Source organism: Dromiciops gliroides, chromosome 2 (assembly GCF_019393635.1).
Source record: "Dromiciops gliroides isolate mDroGli1 chromosome 2, mDroGli1.pri, whole genome shotgun sequence".
Lineage (NCBI taxonomy): Eukaryota > Metazoa > Chordata > Mammalia > Microbiotheria > Microbiotheriidae > Dromiciops > Dromiciops gliroides.
The window spans coordinates 302,480,691-302,499,128 of NC_057862.1; the positions used below are offsets into that span (position 1 = coordinate 302,480,691).

Below are 18,438 nucleotides of genomic sequence, written 5' to 3' on the forward strand. Positions count from 1 at the left end.
CATCTTTTTTTTTATTCAAGTTCTCTTGTACAAAATAACATGTATAACCTATATCTGATTACTTACTACCTGAGAGAAGAGGGAGGAGAGGGAGAGAAAGAAGGATAGAATTTGGAACTTGAAACTTTAAATAAAAATGTTTATTATAAAAAAAAAAAAGATCAAAATGTTGGTGTTCCCTAGTATGAGTGCAGAAGTTGAGATTAAAGATCTCAAGCTGGAATGGACTTCAGAAGCCATTTAGTACAACTCTATTTTATGGGCAAGATAATCAATTCATTGAAAAAGGAGGGTGAATATCCCTCAGTAATAGTCACTAGGATATGGATTAGGTAATAAATTTAGCTAGAGGAAAATTAGCTGAGTGATGTCCCATAATAGGAGTGTCTAAAAATGTGACAATTATTTTCCTACAAATTTCTAAGATCCTTTTCCCTCTAAATATACAAGTCCTTTGAAGCTGTTGATTTACTTATGCACAAAAGCTAATTCAGAAGCTCAAAATCAGCTACCCAGAGATATATATCACCTCCTCTTTCAATGACATATACATATGTGTCATTGACAGAGGTGAAATTCGTTTATAAAGAGGTCCTTCTGGTACTTCATAACAAGTTTCTTGAGATGAGACTATAAAGAAATCATTCTATATTATATTTTTCTCCATACCAATTAATGGTGAGGGTTACATTTATTCTGATGCCAAGTATGTGAAAAGTAATATGAAATAAATCTGGAAAACTAGGCTGGAGCCAAATTGTAAAGAGCTTTAAATGACAAGCTCTTTTTTTTTTTATCTACAGCCAGTTGGGAGCCACTGATGATTCCTAAAAGGAAGAAATGGGAGTGTGCCACAGGATGGAATGACATGTCTACTTTAGCCTAAGAGATCAACAATAAAGGAAAAATTATCAACTTAGTTTTAAGAACAAGAGCTTTTAGAAAATGTAAGGAGTATATAGTAATATTTGAATGTATGTACAGGGGTTTGCGGGGGGAGGGGGTGGCATGAAGATTAGATTGATGAGCATAGGTATTAGAAGTCTCACTATAGACCTTGAGAAAGGGAAAGATATGAGTTTCAATGTACCAAGCACTGTGCTAAATACTAGTGATACAAAGGAAGGAAATTTAAAAAACAAACAAACCCCTCAGCTCTCAATAAGCTCAAAATATCATGTGATGGGGGAACAACATGCTAACAACTATGTACAAATAAGATACATACAGGATAAGCTGGAGACAAATTGGGTACCAAGATCAAGGACCAGGCTTCTTGCAGAAAGTGGGATTTGAGCTGAGACCTGAAGGAATCCAAGAGGAAGAGAGAAGGAAAGAAGATCCAGTCGTGGAGTCAAGAGATATAGTATCTTGTATAATAAACAGAAAGGAGGCTTGTGTCACTGGATCCTAGAGTACAGGGAGGGGAATAAGGAATAAGAAGAATGGAAAAGTCAGGTTATGATAGGCTTTAAAAGTCTTATAATTTGGCTTCTTCAAGCTCTGGGCCTGCAACTGGCAACATGGCTAAAAGCACCAAGAAGGTCAGAATTGTTGGTAATGGTCTCTACCTGAGGCTGTGAGATACATTCCCATTTCAGGTTAAGGCTTACAAGCATCTTTTACTTAGGTTTCCTGGGATTTAGAACTGAAAAGAACCATGGAAACCATGTCCCCAACTTAATTTTTTAAATTAAAAAACTAAATTCCATGAAAAGTTGAGCGAATTCAGAAAAGCAGCAAGTGCAGACAGGATTTGAATCCAGATCCTTTGACTTTCCATCTTTACTCTCTTTTCTGCTCTACTGGTCTCAGTGAGGAAATAATGCTAATGGGCCTACCTTCCCTGTGAATGTACCTAAAACAACCTGGAGCACCAGCCTGAAACCAGATCTTTCTCAAAACAATGTGCTCCATACCTGCCTCAGTCATAGTCTTAATGAGCCTGACCTAGTCAAGCAGAGGTGGAAAGAAACACTGATCAGCAAGCAAGGACAGCAAAAATGAGGTCTTTGCCCATAAATAACTGAAGATCACGGTAACTAAACTTTTTATAGATGAGAAAATATAACTATGGAGATAAGTGACTTGACTGGTCACATAATGGATTTATCTTTTTTTTTTTCCCCAGGGCAATGAGGGTTAAGTGACTTGCCCAGGGTCACACAGCTAGTAAGTATCAAATGTCTGAGGCCGTATTTGAACTCAGGTACTCCTGAATCCAGGGCCAGTGCTTTACCACTGCGCCATCTAGCTGCCCCCGATTTATCTTGACAAGTAAAGTAAATTAAAAAAAATGTTTTAAATTACTCAATGAAAAATCACTGCTAAATATGAATGACAGGGATAGAGTATAGCACTATGATTTCACTAGCATGAGAGAAGCCATCCCTCACCCATGAGAAAATTCATACACCAATGCAGATTGTTCCTTTCTTTGTAAGTTAACTAAGAGAGCTACCTATTGAAAAATTAAATAATTTGCAAATCAATGAGTCACACATTAAGTAGTTATCACTAGTGGGATCTATACTGAGGTATTCCTGAGGCTGAGACCAGCTCTACCCAGTACAGTGAGCTACCTCTCTAATCTGAATAATGCCAAACCCCAAAATTCCAACAATACTTTTTTTTCTCCCAGTTATGTCATATTTTCTGGCCAGAATCAAATTTTGAAAATTGACTTAACTCTATAATGCAGTTTACCCAAGTAGTCATGTTATCAATAAGTTCAGGGCAAAAGTAGAAATGGAACTCAGTTGGTTCACTGTATCATGGTGCCTCAGGTATAAACTAATATATATCTGTAATTGGTGGTTGCATGGAAAAAAAAGTTTTCAGACTCATGTTTGATTTTCCTCATGAGTGATGATATGAATTTTCAAATCATATTTCATAATTTTTAGTAGGCAAGATATACTTCATACAACTTTATTTCTAAATGGCAGCCAAATGCATTCAGATTCTGCCATTGAAATATATCACATTTTAATGATTTTTTTCCCCCTGTTGTCATCTTCATTTTGACACCTAGAATTCTTAAAGATACTTTTGGTGATATTCCAGGTTAAAATGTCAGTCCTAATTTCTTCTTTAAACCCTGGATATTGTAGACTGGGCAAAGCAATTCAAATTTGAAATATGTTAATAAAATAGTCTTCAGTTAAAGTATTGTTCTTCTACAGAAATAGATAGGTTTTCCTACAATGAATGCCAAGGAAGTGTCTCCTTTATTTTGTTATAATGGAATTCTCCATTGTGATGGGGGGAAAAAAGCATGAAATGAGTTCCATGATCCTTCCTTGTAGGGGGATTTTCATTATAATAGCTTGAGTTACACTGCTTGATTCTCATTATTCCAAGTTTCATAAATTAGTGCCTGAAGGAAAACTTGAAAATTAAAGTTGGTACATCAGTAAGTTCTAACTGAATAAATCAGAGCTTTATACTGATAGTAGTAGTTTGCTAGAATCTCTCCTAGAATAACTGTCCTTGAAAATATTTTACATTTTGAATCAGGGATGCCAAAAGTTAGACCATAACAACTAACCGTTTCACAGGATCTTTTCTTCCAAAATTCCGATTTATTTCTCTCCATTCCTATTGTCCTGTCCAAATGTTCTTGTCAAAAGCTTTCAATTTTCACAGTTCCGTAAGTGTTTGACTGAAGGACCCTCTCACTCTTCTGTCATCATACCAACACTTCTAGGAGTAAAAGTGTCAATGGCTTGCCTATGCCTACTAAAGTCCCTTAGTTTGGCATTTAAGACTCCTCACAATCTGGCTGTAGTCTACCCCTTCTAGTCATATCCTTTAATACTTCCCCTTATGTATTCTGAGCTCCAACAAAACTGAATTATTATTTGCCTCCTAAACATATCCCATGTTTTCCTCTTAAAACAAAAAAACTTTGCTTATCATTCTATTCCTTAGATTTAAAAGGCCTTTTCACCAATTCTAACTTTTGACAAGGGCATTTAGATGGTGCCAGGCCTGAAAACAGTAGGACCTGAGTTCAAATCCAGCCTCAGACACTTACTAGCTATGTGACTCTGAGCAAGTCACTTACCCCTGTTTGCCTCAGTTTCCTCATCTGTAAAATGAGCTGGAGAAGAAAATAGCAAACCACTCCAGTATCTTTTGCCAAATCGAGTCAGAAAAAGTTGGACACAGCTGAATGACTGAACAGCAACTACAACCTTCTATTTTTCAAGCCTCAATTTAATTGCTACCTCTTCTATAAAACCTACCCCAACAATCCCCCAAACTATAATTTATCTCTCACATATGACCTCTTAGTACATTGCATTTGTTTTATATAAGTTCTAGTTTGTTACAAATTAGTTCTGCTATAATGTGCATTTTTCAAAAATTCATTTGTTCTAATGCAAAATGGGAATGAGTTTGCTTCTATGGTTATTTCTTCAGTGAAAAACAGTGAGAGAATAGAGAACACTTCAACATAACTCACAAGCTGCAATAGCTTCTGATACCCTATTCCACAAGCAAACTTCAGGTCTTTGTCAAGGTAAAGTATCATATTTGTTGTATATCTTCTGGTTCTGTAGGAGCTGTAATAGAGAAGAGTTGGTCCTCACCACCCTCTTCCACCTTGGCCTCTGCCCTAAGGCCCAGAGTGGTGTCATGCCCTAGGGAAGGCCAAAAAACAGCCTAAGACCACAGAGGCATCCATGATTTATTGTAGTATTTATGTATTTCTTAACCATTTCATGTATAAAATTATGCTGCCATTTTTATTAGGTTCCTACCTTTTTTATGTATCACTGATAAAGTTTTTGAGTGTTATGTCTCTAACCCTATTTTCCCAATAAGCTCTATGATTTTTATTGGGTGACTGTTTAACACATGTCAAGTTACAGAAGAAGTGACTGTCCCAGGGGGCAGCTAGGTGGTGCAGTGGATAAGGCACTGGCCCTGGATTCAGGAAGACCTAAGTTCAAATCCGGCCTCAGACACTTGACACTTACTAGCTGTGTGACCCTGGGCAAGTCATTTAACCCTCATTGCCCCGAAGAAAGAAAATAAAAGAAGCAACTGTCCCCCTAAAGCACAAGAACTATTCCTTATTAATTAGGTATCTTCCATAATGTCCTCACATGGTATATCAAACATATTTCAATTCTTTAAGAATCTATGATTTTTTTTACAACCAAGAATCACCTACCCAGCAAAACTGAATATACTCTTTCAGGGGGGAAAATGGACATTTAACAAAATAGAAGACTTTCAAGCATTTCTGATTAAAAGGTCAGAGTTGAATAAAAAAATTGACCTCCAAATGCAAAAGAGAAACATAAAAAGGTAAAAAAAGAAACAAGAAAAAAAAGCTACAAGAAATTTAATAAGGTTAAACTGTTTCTAGTTCTATATGATAAGATAATATTTGTAAGTCTTAATAACTTTATTATAAGAGCAATTAGGAGTATATGTAAAGAGGATACGGTCATAAGGTAATATTGAAGAGATGATAATATTTGAAAGTCTTAATAACTTATTAATTAAAGAATAATTAGAAGGAATATAGGTAGACAGGTGTGGTCATAACATGACATTGATGGAACAACACCCCAGAAAACAAAATAAAGGGATAAAAAGAAATCGTGTGGAAGGAGGGGAGAAATTGAATGGAGTGAATTCACACACACACACACACACACACACACACACACACATATACAAAAAGGCATAAAAGAACTATCATAATGGAGGAGAAGATGGGGGCATGGGCAAAGATTAAATCTTACTCTCATCAAAGTTGGCTCAAAGTGGGAATAACAAACACATTCAGTTGGATATAGAAATCTATCTTATCCTATCAGGAAGTTTAAAAAGGAATGGTGATAATAGAAGGGGGAAGGGGGACTGACACAAGGGAGGGGATATTGGGGAAAGGGGTGATCACAAGTAAAACACTTGTGAAAAGGGGGGGGGTCAGAGTCAGGGGATAAACAGGTGAAAAATAGCATGGAAAGAAATATAACAGTCATCATAACTATAAATGTGAATGAGATGAACTCACCCACTAAACAGAAGCAGATAGCAGAATGGATTAAAAACCAAAATCCTACAATATGTTGTTTACAAGAAACACATTTAAAGCAGAGAGATACACAGGGTACATGTAAGGGGCTGGAACAGAATCTATTATGCTTTAGCTGAAGCAAAGAATGCAGGGGTAGCAATCATGATTTCAGACAAAGCAAAAGCAAAAACAGATCTAGTTAAAAGAGATAAAGGAGGGGCAGCTAGGTGGCACAGTGGATAGAGCATCGGCCCTGGAGTCAGGAATACCTGAGTTCAAATCCGGCCTCAGACACTTAACACTTACTAGCTGTGTGACCCTGGGCAAGTCACTTAACCCCAATTGCCTCACTTAAAAAAACAAAAAAACAACAAAAAAAGAGATAAAGGAGGAAACTATATATTGCTGAAAGGTGCCACAGACAGTGAAGTCACATCAATAATTAACATATATGCACCAAATGGTATAGCATCTAAATATTTGAAGAAATTGAATGAGTTACAGGAGGAAATATGATAAAACTATCCTAGTGGGGGATCTTAACTTTCCCCTCTCAAAACTGGATAAATCTAACCAAAAAGTAAACAAGAAAGAAGTTAAAGAAATGAATAAAATTCTTGAAAAGTTAGATATGATAGATCTCTGGAGAAAATTGAATGGGGAAAGAAAGGAATATACCTTATTCTCAGCAGTACGTGGGACTTAAACAAAAACTGACCATGTATTAGGGCATAAAACCTTACAAAAAAATCTATGATTTTTAAAGAGTATGTGTATGCCTTTTAACTATCACTGCAAACCCCTATAATTTAGCAGATAGTTTTCAAAAGCTATTATGCATCCTACAGACAACTAAACATAGCCAGATGGATGTTTGGAAAACAGGTCTTCTTTCATGAGGCCCATACAAAGATTTTCCAGTTTATAGGATCCATCAAAACTTGTACTCTGCTGGCATAGCTTTTAAGATTCCATTATCATTTCTAAAACACAATGAGCCATCAGTGCTTAATAAAATTTTGGTGAATGAATGAATCACTAGAACATTGAAAAGAACCATGTGCTACAGAGACTGGCACAGATATGTTTATGAAGGCAGATGGTATAGCAGAAAAAATTTGGACTTGGAGAGACCTAGGTTCAAGTCCCAAATCTGCCACTTATCTGTGTGACCCTAAGGCAAGTAAGTTTCCCTCTCTGGTATTCAGTTTCTTCCTTTATAAAATGAGAGAGTTGGACTAGATGATCACTAAGGTCAGCTCAAATCTGACAATCAATTTTACTTAAGAAGTACTTAGCAAAGCACACATGAAAGAGCATTGTTATGTTTCATGAATAGGCTGAAAAAAAATCACACTGGTGGTGATGACTAAGAAAACATTTTTTTAAGAACTCAAGAATTGCTTATGTCACAGACCATTTGCAGATAAGAGTAGAAATATACCTATTTAGAAATTGGCAAAGAAGTCTTCCTTTCTATACTAGATCTTGCCTATTTTTTTTAATTGGGAGTAACATGAGCTATTTGGTATTTCCATGAAGTGAAGGATTCATCACAAACTACTATACAAAGCATTTATCATGTAACATTACATATCATCTCCATCTAAGTTAGTATTTTGTCCCTCTCTAAGGGTAAGGACCTGGTTTTATCTAAACCAAAGCTTCTTTAACTGTGGGTCGCATAACTAAATGTGGGGGGAGGGGAAGAGAAGGGGGTCACAAAAAATTTGGGATTAAATTTTTGTTTTGTGTACCTATTTTATATACCTATATACCCAAGGTCACATAAAAATTTCTCAGGCAAAAAGGGGTTGCAAGTGGAAAAAGTTTAAGAAGCCCTAATCTAAACTATTTACTTCACAGGCTATATAAATACTTATTGTAATGCACCTATTTATATTTCCTCCTTAAAACCTCCCAGGTCTGGGCAGCTAGGTGGCACAGTGGATAGAGCACTGGCCCTGGATTCAGGAGGACCTGAGTTCAAATCCAGCCTCAGACACTTGACACTTACTAGCTGTGTGACCCTGGGCAAATTACTTAACCCCAGTTGCCTCACCAAAAAACAACAACAAAAAAAAAACTTCCCAGGTCTTATGTAAACTGAGGAACAAACCTATAGAATTTCAATAGAATTTCCGTAAGAAATGCTCTGGATATTTTATAAATATCCCCAATTTACACCCAAATCCCTCTCCTATAGCCAAAGTTAACAAAGTCAGAAATCTAATGTTAGGATAAAAGAAAAAACTTGCTACCTTTCCTCACAGCTCTCACCTCCTCCCAACTACCCAGATTACCCAAGACAACTAGCACCTACTCACCTATTTTTGTTAAAATAAAATTAACTTCAAGGCATTTTATGGAAACTTGGGCTGACAAAGACCTTAGTCATTTAGTCCAATATTCCACACACATAAAGCAGGAAATCCTCTTGCCAGAAAAACTCAATCTTTGAATGAAAACTTTTCATGGCTAGGGGAGTATAACCATCTGAGTTCATCACTGATTATGTCAATTCTTTATTGCCCAATTCCTAATCAAACTATTAATAGCATACGAAATACCACAATACCAATTTTTATTAGATATTTGAAAAAAATTTTAAAGTTTAAAAAAGCAAGAATTTTTTTTCTTTCCAAAGTAATTCAACTCCAATAGGTAAAGTTACTGACACATCAGAACTGTTTCTTATTTACTTGGAAACACACATGTGTATCTCCAAATATTTTATGCTTGTTTCAGAAAAGCTGATATGCTTATTTGTGAATAGCCACATTTTTTATGAAGGCATTTATTTATGAACACTACTTGTATGAAAAGGTGCCAAAAGATATACTTGGATTACTTCTTGAAAAGAAGCTTTCATAATCATTATCACAGGTATGTTTTTCAGCACATTCATAAAACAAAGGAGTACGCTAACAACGGACTAAATTCTTTAAAGAATAGAATTCTGTAACTTCATACAACTAAAATATAGTAAGTTTCATTTCCCTAATTCACATGGACTTTTTTATGTTCTTATACTAAATAAGAAATTCATTTAATACTATGTACAATGACCTCTGCACTAATTAATGAGAATAGAGATGAAAGACATGGTATCTGCTTTCAAAAACACTAATCTACAACTGATAACATATTTTTCAATACATGGAATATTTGCGTTCCAGCAAAATTAGCTGCAAAATAAAATTATTTTATCGACATGCTTTCATTGGCTCCTATTTATAATGTAGGAAATAGATTCTGGGGCTTGGGTGGGTTGAAAGAAATTATATGCAGAAAGCAGAGTTAGAATTAATAAGAACGGAGTTAAATGAACAGTGGATATCAGAGTCTACTTTAGAATAAGGTCAGTTCATTCAACGAAATATTGTGAAGTAAATATTTTCTATTTAAAACTTAGGAATTAATGTGTTGTGATCATTTTTAAAATCACACAAAATGAATTTAGTTATAAAATTGAGCAACACCAATCTTTTCCCCTACAAATATAAACTGATATATGGTTATGAAAAGGATGTTAGCTTACTAAAAAACTATCCTGTTTTAGTCTGTATTGATAGTTTTAAAATTTAGCTGACAATCATCTTAAATCATTCTCATTCTGCCACATTTTAAGGACATAAACAAACACATACAGGAGGGTGGAGGGCTGCAAAACATGTCATAGAAGGACCAGCTAAAAAACAGAAGATTAAGGGAAGAGACAATGATAACTATTTTCAATTGATAAAAAAAATCTAACACGTGGAAGAAATTACATTTGTTTTACTTGTCCCCAGAGGATGAAACGAGAAGCATTGAGGGAAAGGGTCAAAGAAGCAGATTCTGGTTTGAGCTAAGCAAAAACTTCCTAATTAGAGCAATTCAAAAGTGAAATAGGCACGTTGGTATAGGTCTTTCTATTCACTAGAGCTCTTCAAGTAAATGCTTAGCAACTACTTCTCAGGAATAAAAAGGAATTGCTTTTCAATAACAGTTTGGATAAGATAGCCTCTGAGTTCCTTTATAAATCTTGAGATTCAATGTTTCTATAAATCAGGCTACTCTTTAAATAAATAGATGGGTGAGAAATAGGGAAAGCTTTCACAACCTTAGTCTTATAAATGTTGAGAATTAAGTATCAAATAATAATTAACAAAATTTAATTTAGTTTCAGTGGATAAAATACATTTATTGACAGTTCAAAATGTTCTCTGAATGCATTCAAAACCTACTAAAATGCTAATAGTTATCAAAAGCAAATAATTTTCATATATCCCAAAGAAGATTTAATGAGGCCACAATAATTACAAACTATTAAATCTAACAAATTTTTTTAAAGAGTCTTTGAGAGGCACTAAAAGAGAAAAAGGCTAAATGGAAGATAAGAAGCATATACAACATGAAATATGATAAAGTTCTAACTGAAATTTTTTCATTGTTTCCATTTTTTTGAACTAAATTTAAAAGAGTTTCTCTTCAATTACTGCAAAGGGCCAAAGAAAAAGAACTAACAATTTCTGATAAATTATATTACTGTCCAACTCAGGCTTAAGACTTTTTTTTTGCAGGGCAAAGGGGGTTAAGTGACTTGCCCAGGGTCACACAGCTAGTAAGTGTCTGAGGCTGGGTTTGAACTCAGGTCCTCCTGAATCCAAGGCTGGTGCCTTATCCACTGTGCCACCCAGCTGCCCCTTGGCTTAAGACTTTTAATGGCAGTAATCTAATTTAAGAGGTGGAAGAAACTTTTGAAACTCATTACTTGAAACTATAAAGATCTATTTTTGTCTCAGGAGACACTTATGATACATACCACTCAATATATAATTTTACAGTTAAATTAATTCCAATTTATTTAAAGGTATTTCACAAGTCACATCCATTATCAACTGACCAGAAAATAATAAATCAATTAAAATATTTTCTTACCACTTTTATAACACAGGGGGCATCACTGCCAACTGATTTTGAAGAATTAGAATCAGCTGTTAAAAAAATCAAATATATCAGAACAAAAGGTATTACATTTAAAAGAAAATGCTATTAACATATACACATTAAGGTCTGTACAATGTTATCCCCCCTACAAAATCAAATGGAAAAGGCCTGAGTAAATAAAAAGTTCAAGATGCTTATACCAAATTTTAAACTCTGTTCTGCTAAATACAAACATTTTAGGAAAGGCCTGTCATTTTATTTCTTATAGAAATAGCCCTCTGAAAGAGCAAAAATAATAACAATAAGATTGTCTATATTACATAAAAGCTAACATTTTCCATCATTTAGGAAGTAACATTCCAAGGAAGACTGTATCATTCATTCTTCACACCAAAGAGCGAGATTTTTAGTCCCAAAGATGGTTGAAATGGACAGATGGGAGAGGTCTGAGCTCCTTAAGGCATAGCCCCAGGAAACATGTCACTTAGATAGTGCTTAAGTGATGAAGAAAACATGGTCAGATTTAAAAAACAAAAAACAACAACAAAAAAAAGGATTTAGTTTATAAAAGATAGACAATATGAAGTTGAAATAATTGCACTAAATGGTAATACAAACTTGGCTAAGGGAGAGGGGAAGGAGAAAGAGGTATCCAAGACAGAATTTTGTAGAATCATATCTCCCCCTCCAGGCTAATTAATAACTACGGTTGATAGAAATGTTTATCTAGAACTCATAGTAGGTCTAATCATTAAAATATTTTGCACACTTTCTGATGGCAAATATTACAAAAGAACTAGCATGAACAGAGGTCACTTGATGTGAAAAATGTTACAAAATAGGAAAAGTACACTCCTAATTTCCAAATTACTGATTTAACTGTACTAAGACCAACTTCACCTACTCAAAATTGAAAGAGGCAAGACTATCTTTAGAGTAGGGCTTTTTAACCTGGGGTCCATGAGTTGTTTGGATAAATGGATAGACAGACAGACATATAGATAACTGTAGTTCAATATAATTGGTTTCCTTTGTAATTCTATGTATCTTATGCATTTAAAAACATTATTCTGAGAAGTACCTATATGTTTTACCATACCTACAATGGGGACCATGACACAAAAAACAGTTAGGAACCCCTGCTTCACAGCAAATACCCTCTTCCGAGAGTCATCTTATGAAATCATTTATCCTAACCTTTGTGAAAACAATTAAAGCAAAACCTGGCTGATACATCTTTGCCCTCATCAGACCTTCATATAGAATCAAGTTCTTGAGAATTCTTCTTGAATCCTGTTCACCTCCTCTTTCAAAAGCTAGCTATATCTTGCCCCCTTCCAAGAGACACAAAATTGGTAACTACTAAGTTGATTAGGGAAAAATCAGACATTTCTTACATGAAGGCACTAATCAACTTCTCAAAGTCTGTAGAAAATGCAGACTATGATAAAAGGAAAATTAGGCTAGGGACCTATATTCCTAATCCTTTTCTCAGCCAAATTCCTTGAAAAAGCCATCTACACTTACTGCCTTAATTTGTCTTCTTTCAACTCTCTTCTTAACCCTCTGCAATCCAACTTCTGAATTCATCACTCAACTGAAACTGTTCACTAGATCCTACCATTACCACCAGCTATACTACACTATACTATACTGTACTGTACTATACTATACTATACTATTACTCCTATATTTCTCCCCTGATTAAATAAAGGCTTTTTGAGGGCAGGGCAGAGTGCCTAGAATATAGTCTCAATAAATGTTTGTTAACTGACTTGTACTACCTACCTCACAGACTTGGAGGAAAGTATTTTATGTACTAAAAGTGCTATAGAAAAGTAAACTATTAAGGTGATTATTACTACCAAATGCTCTTGGTAAAGCAGACAATATCTGAAGCAATCAGATCAAGTACTTTTAAAAAAAATATATTTTAATCTGCAGGGTCCAAGGGCTCCACAAGGAGTCTCTTCAGGATCCTTTTAAAAAAAAAATTAGACCATCTCCACACTTCATTTTCCTAATACTACTATGCATTAGGATCTGTGACATCAAAAAGTAGGAATGTTTTACAATTTCAAAGTTTAAAAATAGAGGAGTCATAAAATGCCTAGAAGTGGAGGGAGAGACAATTTGCTTTTAATTATATTAGTTGTATGTTTTCTTTATATAATACTAAAGATAATGTAAGATTATGTTTACCCTATAGACACAGATCTCACAGATGACAAAATACCAAAGATACACTTTTATATGTCAACAAATTAAACAAATAGGACCTTCTTTACTAACTCCACTGTAGAGACATTTATTTCCATATAAACTCAGAATGTGTATTACAGCTGTTTAGACACATTCTGTAATGGTTCTGCTTTCTAGAACATTAATTAACAAGAAAAAATTATTTAGGATGTGTTTATATATGTATGCATGTATAGGTGTACGTACACACACACACACACACACACACACACACACACATGTATTTGAGTTCACAAACTTACCAAGATATATGCAACCAAAACCACCTTGGCCAATGGGTTGTCCTACTTTCCATTCCTTTTTGGTCAGGTCAATTAAAACTTCCCCTACTGCAAACTGTTCTGCTAGCTTTCTCCGTGGAGGACCATTTTTTGCAGGTTGTGATGTTTTCGCACGAGGCATTGTCACTATAAAACAAAAGAAAGTCTTTTAAATTATGTTTCAATCTTCTAACATCTCTAAAACAGGCTCAACTTATTTTTCTTAGTAAATGTTTCCAGGCAACAAAATGTGTTGCTAAAGTTTCTAGTATCACTAAGATTCCAAAATGAAAGTTAGTTAATTCTGGGTTATAATGTGGCTTAGAACCTGGACCATTCACTTTTTTTGTTTTTTGGTGGGGCAATGGGGGTTAAGTGACTTGCCCAGGGTCACACAGCTAGTAATTGTCAAGTGTCTGAGGCCGGATTTGAACTCAGGTACTCCTGAATCCATGGCCGGTGCTTATCCACTGCGCCACCTAGCCGCCCCCTGGACCATTCACTTTTAGGCCTTGGAAGAAAAACATTTTTAACTAAAATGACTTTTCAGTTACTTTCAAGAAAATAAGTGATTATAATGTTTTTAAGTTCATATATACTTATCTCTATTAATTCAATATTTTATGAAATAAATAATCAAAACATGTAGTATGATAATCTTTTATTAGTTAAAATTGCTAATTTTAGCCAAATAGACTATAAACAACTAATAGCAACACAATACAGTTTTACAAAGAAAAAGACATCTGTGACTAAGTATACATCAAGGAGAAGTTAAAATTGTTTAAAAAGAATTACAAAAACAATTCTATGCTATAAATTGATCACAATGGAGATGCAAATACAATTGTGGCAAGTCTACCATTTCATGGATAAAAAAAAAAATTGGTCAAGTTACACTTTCTTAATGCTTCCTATCTTTTTTTTTATATATTTAAGATTATTTCTTTTTTAACACAGAGGTTCAGCTCAGAATCCAGTACATGTGGTGTAGATTAGTAAACTGAGAAATAGCAGTTCTAGTCCTGGCTCTATACTAATTAGGTATGGGACCTAGGAAAAACCCTGAAATTCGCAAAAGACTAAACGATGATCAAGAAATTCAATAACGAACTACAATTAGTGACATCTTTCACCCCAATACTACAATCAGTCCAACACAAACAATAGGAAAAGGAGTTCTGCAGGCATATCAAACACCCAGAAAAAGGACATGTATAGCGTAGAAGGTTCTTTATCTTGAGACATCAAGAGTAGAGGGAAGAAAACCCCAGTTTCTGAGAATAACAAGTAGCCTGGTGCCTTTGTATGACTGAGACATCTCAGGCCTTTTGATACCCCTTAACATTCTATGCTGAAATGCCAGAGAGAGTTATGAAGATCCAGTGCTCTGAACTGCAAAGATCCAGGATGTGGAGTGTCAAATTCTAAGAGATCAAGGTCTGCATTAGAACCCAGGAGATCCTTGGTGAGACCAAGAAATATCTACCAACCCACCCAAAAGTGCAGTTGGAGTGGAACCTAGCCCTGGCTAGGAACTAAAGTAAAGAGATGAATGAAACCAAAGATACAAATAATAATGTCTGATTTTGTTTTCTATTTGATAAAATTGTTTTCTCATCTTTTTTCCTTAATATATATTTTTTAAAACAGAGGTAGACTTCTGGGATGGGAAGGTGGGGAGATGGAGGACACAGAGGGAAATGTAATCAATTTTTAAAATAAAGGTTTTTTTAAGATATAAGTAAACAATATTTATGTATTTGAAAGATGGCATTTGAACCATGACCTTCCTGGTTTTGAGGTCAACTCTCTACTATGCAACATTCCTTCTGATTGGAAACATAACTCAAATTTAAAATGAAAATCATAGAGAGAAATTACAATAAGGTATTTGCCCTCTACTTTGAACAGTTCTATGCTATAAACTTTAGAATAGTAATAAAAGAACATTAATGAACTATAGCTGTAGCAATATTGCTGTTAAAGAATAAATAAAAAAGTCATATACATGCAATGGGACCAGCATGTTGTATGTCTTCATGTGCTTTTTTTTTTTTAATGAAAGGGGAACACCTAAAATAAGTGCAAATGATTGTAATATCCACTTTTGGTACTGTCTACCACATAATTTTGTTAATCTTCCTTTTAAACAATATTTTTTACTGATATTTTTAAAAACTTTTTATATTCCTTCTTTTTTACATTGCCTACACTTCCATCTCCATCCCCCCATCCTAAAAGGTCATCTCTTTTTTTAAAAGAATTTTAAAAAACATTAAAAAGATGAGAAAATTTAGCAAAACCTATCAAAAGAAAAAAAAATCTGACATTATTGGCAGTGTTCCATAGCCATAGACTTCTTTACCTCTGCAAAGTAGTTGGGGTTAGGTGTCTTACCTTAGCCTCTTTTTGGGGGCCAAGATTGTTTATAATTGAAACATTAATTTTCAGCTGTATGTTGTTCTTTCCATTTACAATGTTGTAGTGATTGTATATAAAGTATTTTTTACTCTCTTACTTACTTTGCATCATTTCATGTAAGCCTTTCCATGCTTCTCTTTATTCATAATATCCATTTCTTCTAACAGTAATATTTCATATTCATATTCACTCATATATACTGGTGGTGTGACAGTGGGCAAGTCACTCAGCCATTTAGTACTCTAAGCAATTCTCTTAAGATTTTTAGTAGCAGAGAAGGTGTTGGTCTGCACTGGTAAAAAGAATCTCCTTGCCAATGAGTTACTATTATTCTAGTGAAATCATAGGTCCAGTCCCTATACTGAGCTTACATTTCCATACAGGTCAGGAATGGGAGGTTCATTATTCAGAAAATGTCAAGCAGTTTTTAAACCAAATACCTCAAAACAATATAATAGAGTTTACCTTAAAATAACTAAAATACATATTTCACATACCAAAGTTGATACATTTATGTCCTATGCTGTGCTACCTCATCAAATTGTCAAGAATCAGTCTCTTGATTGACTATTAGTAATTCATTATAAGTTAAGGTATTTTCAAATTACTTTAAAATGTTTTTTGTCTTCTCTATAACTCAGCAAAGTGATTAGAATATCTTTTGTATTTTTCTGGAATTTCCTGCCAAGGGAATGACAGGAATACTTGAGTTTTATATGAAACAATTCTAATTTTCTACTCAATTTCTGGTCTACAATATAAGCTCTATGCTTTTTAACTATAAATTTTTCTTCTCTAAATTAAGCTGTTTGTCTTTGTTTTCAGTTTTCATCATGCAGACAGATAATTGAAATTGATTGTTGTGATTAATGATGGCTTGGAACGACTTTATTTCTTTCCTAAAATAGTCCCAAAGAATGACTGTCGTCTCTGTCACTCTGCTGAATACTTAAATCACTGGTGCTAAAAGTAACAATCAGCATGATATAAAAACTAGGAAAGGGGTGTGCTTGTCAAAGAACATGTCCAGTAACAAAATCATTGTCACCTTTGAAAAGATTACTGAAAGTAGCTAAGTTCCGTTTATCTTTTTTATTACTGAATATTCTCAGTTCCCTGTACGACACACACCTGAGAGAGTACAGGAACAACCTTTGTACAGCCTTGACTCATCTGTACTTATTCCATGTGTCCTGGACTTCTTAAGATCAATTCCCAACATTTAAGGATAAGGCTTCATTCATTCAACAGTGCCACAGATGTTCATGTGTACAAACATACATGCTCAGATGCATGTGTGCATGTATGTGTGTACATGTGTACATGTATGCGTGCGCATACACACACAGACGTTCTCTTTGTGTGCAGGTGTAGTACCACCACTACAGCACTTCAAGGATCACCATATCAACATTTACCCCTCATGAAAATCAGCATCTGAATGTCACTAACACACCAGAAAGAGAGGGGTCAGGATAATAGCACCCTATTTGTTGAAGGCCACCAACCCCCAAATGGTACACTGGGAAAAGCAATGGATTTGGAGTCGGAGAATTCTGTTTGAAATATGGACTCTATCATTCATATAATTCTCTAGGCCTCAATTTCCTCAACTATAAAATGTCATATAACCCTCAAGGTCCTTTTGCTACAACTCTGAGATTCTGCAGTCCTGTGACAGTCTATGCAAATGTCTTTCACTCTTAAATTCCCTTTCCAGTGGTACATCTACAATCCTATAACATCCTAAGCATATGCCCTGCCCTCCCTCAGATGACCCTTGACCCCTTATTTGCACTGAAACCCACTCTCAAAATAACTATACTTCTGGGCAGCTAGATGGCACAGTGGATAAAGCACCAGTCCTGGATTCAGGAGGACCTGAATTCAAATTCAGCCTCAGACACTTGACACTTACTAGCTGTGTGACCCTGGACAAGTCACTTAACCCTCATTGCCCTGTAAAACAAAACAAAAAACAAAATGGTAAAACTATACTTCAATTCTATACTTCTTATACCAGTTCTGTCCCCAGATCATAATCATCTGCACCAGGAGTACTCAGTGCCATAGAAGGATTATATTTGGAGTCAAATGATCTAGAGTCAAATTCCAACTAGCTGTGTGATCTTGGGCAGGTCATCTAACCTCTCTGGACCTGTTTTTTCATCTATAAATTGAAGGGATTGGACTAGATAACTTCGAAGGTTCCCTTCCATCTCTTAAATTCATACTTATTGTGGTTCCTCCTCTGGACTCCCCTAGGGTGGAGGGGGGTGGGGGGAGGGGAAGGGATAATGATTCTAGAAAAGAATCTCCCACTCTGCAATAACTCTAAATTCAGATCTATTTCCAAAATTTCCCCTCAGGAAATCTACTGGATTAATGCAATTCTTAGCCCCTGAGGACTCTCCACATTCACAACCAGAACAAAGGAAATCAGACTTAAACTGTCAGAATTGCAAAGTTGAAATGAGTCTTTAAGGACATCTAGTTCTATACATTCTTTTTTTTTTT

The 18,438-nt window shown here is 35.0% G+C and overlaps 1 protein-coding gene across 5 annotated transcripts in view; it reads right to left on the bottom strand.

Moving 5' to 3' along the window:
- The window catches only part of VRK1 (VRK serine/threonine kinase 1), a 367,797-nt gene that overhangs the window by 60,062 nt on the left and 289,297 nt on the right, over positions 1 to 18,438 (bottom strand). For all 5 annotated transcript variants that reach the window (XM_043989848.1, XM_043989850.1, XM_043989849.1 and 2 more), the window contains 2 exons: positions 13,480 to 13,644; positions 10,967 to 11,022 (listed from right to left, as the gene is read on the bottom strand). In XM_043989848.1, the coding sequence (XP_043845783.1) occupies positions 10,967 to 11,022; positions 13,480 to 13,644 (221 nt within the window). The remainder of the gene's footprint in view (positions 1 to 10,966; positions 11,023 to 13,479; positions 13,645 to 18,438) is intronic.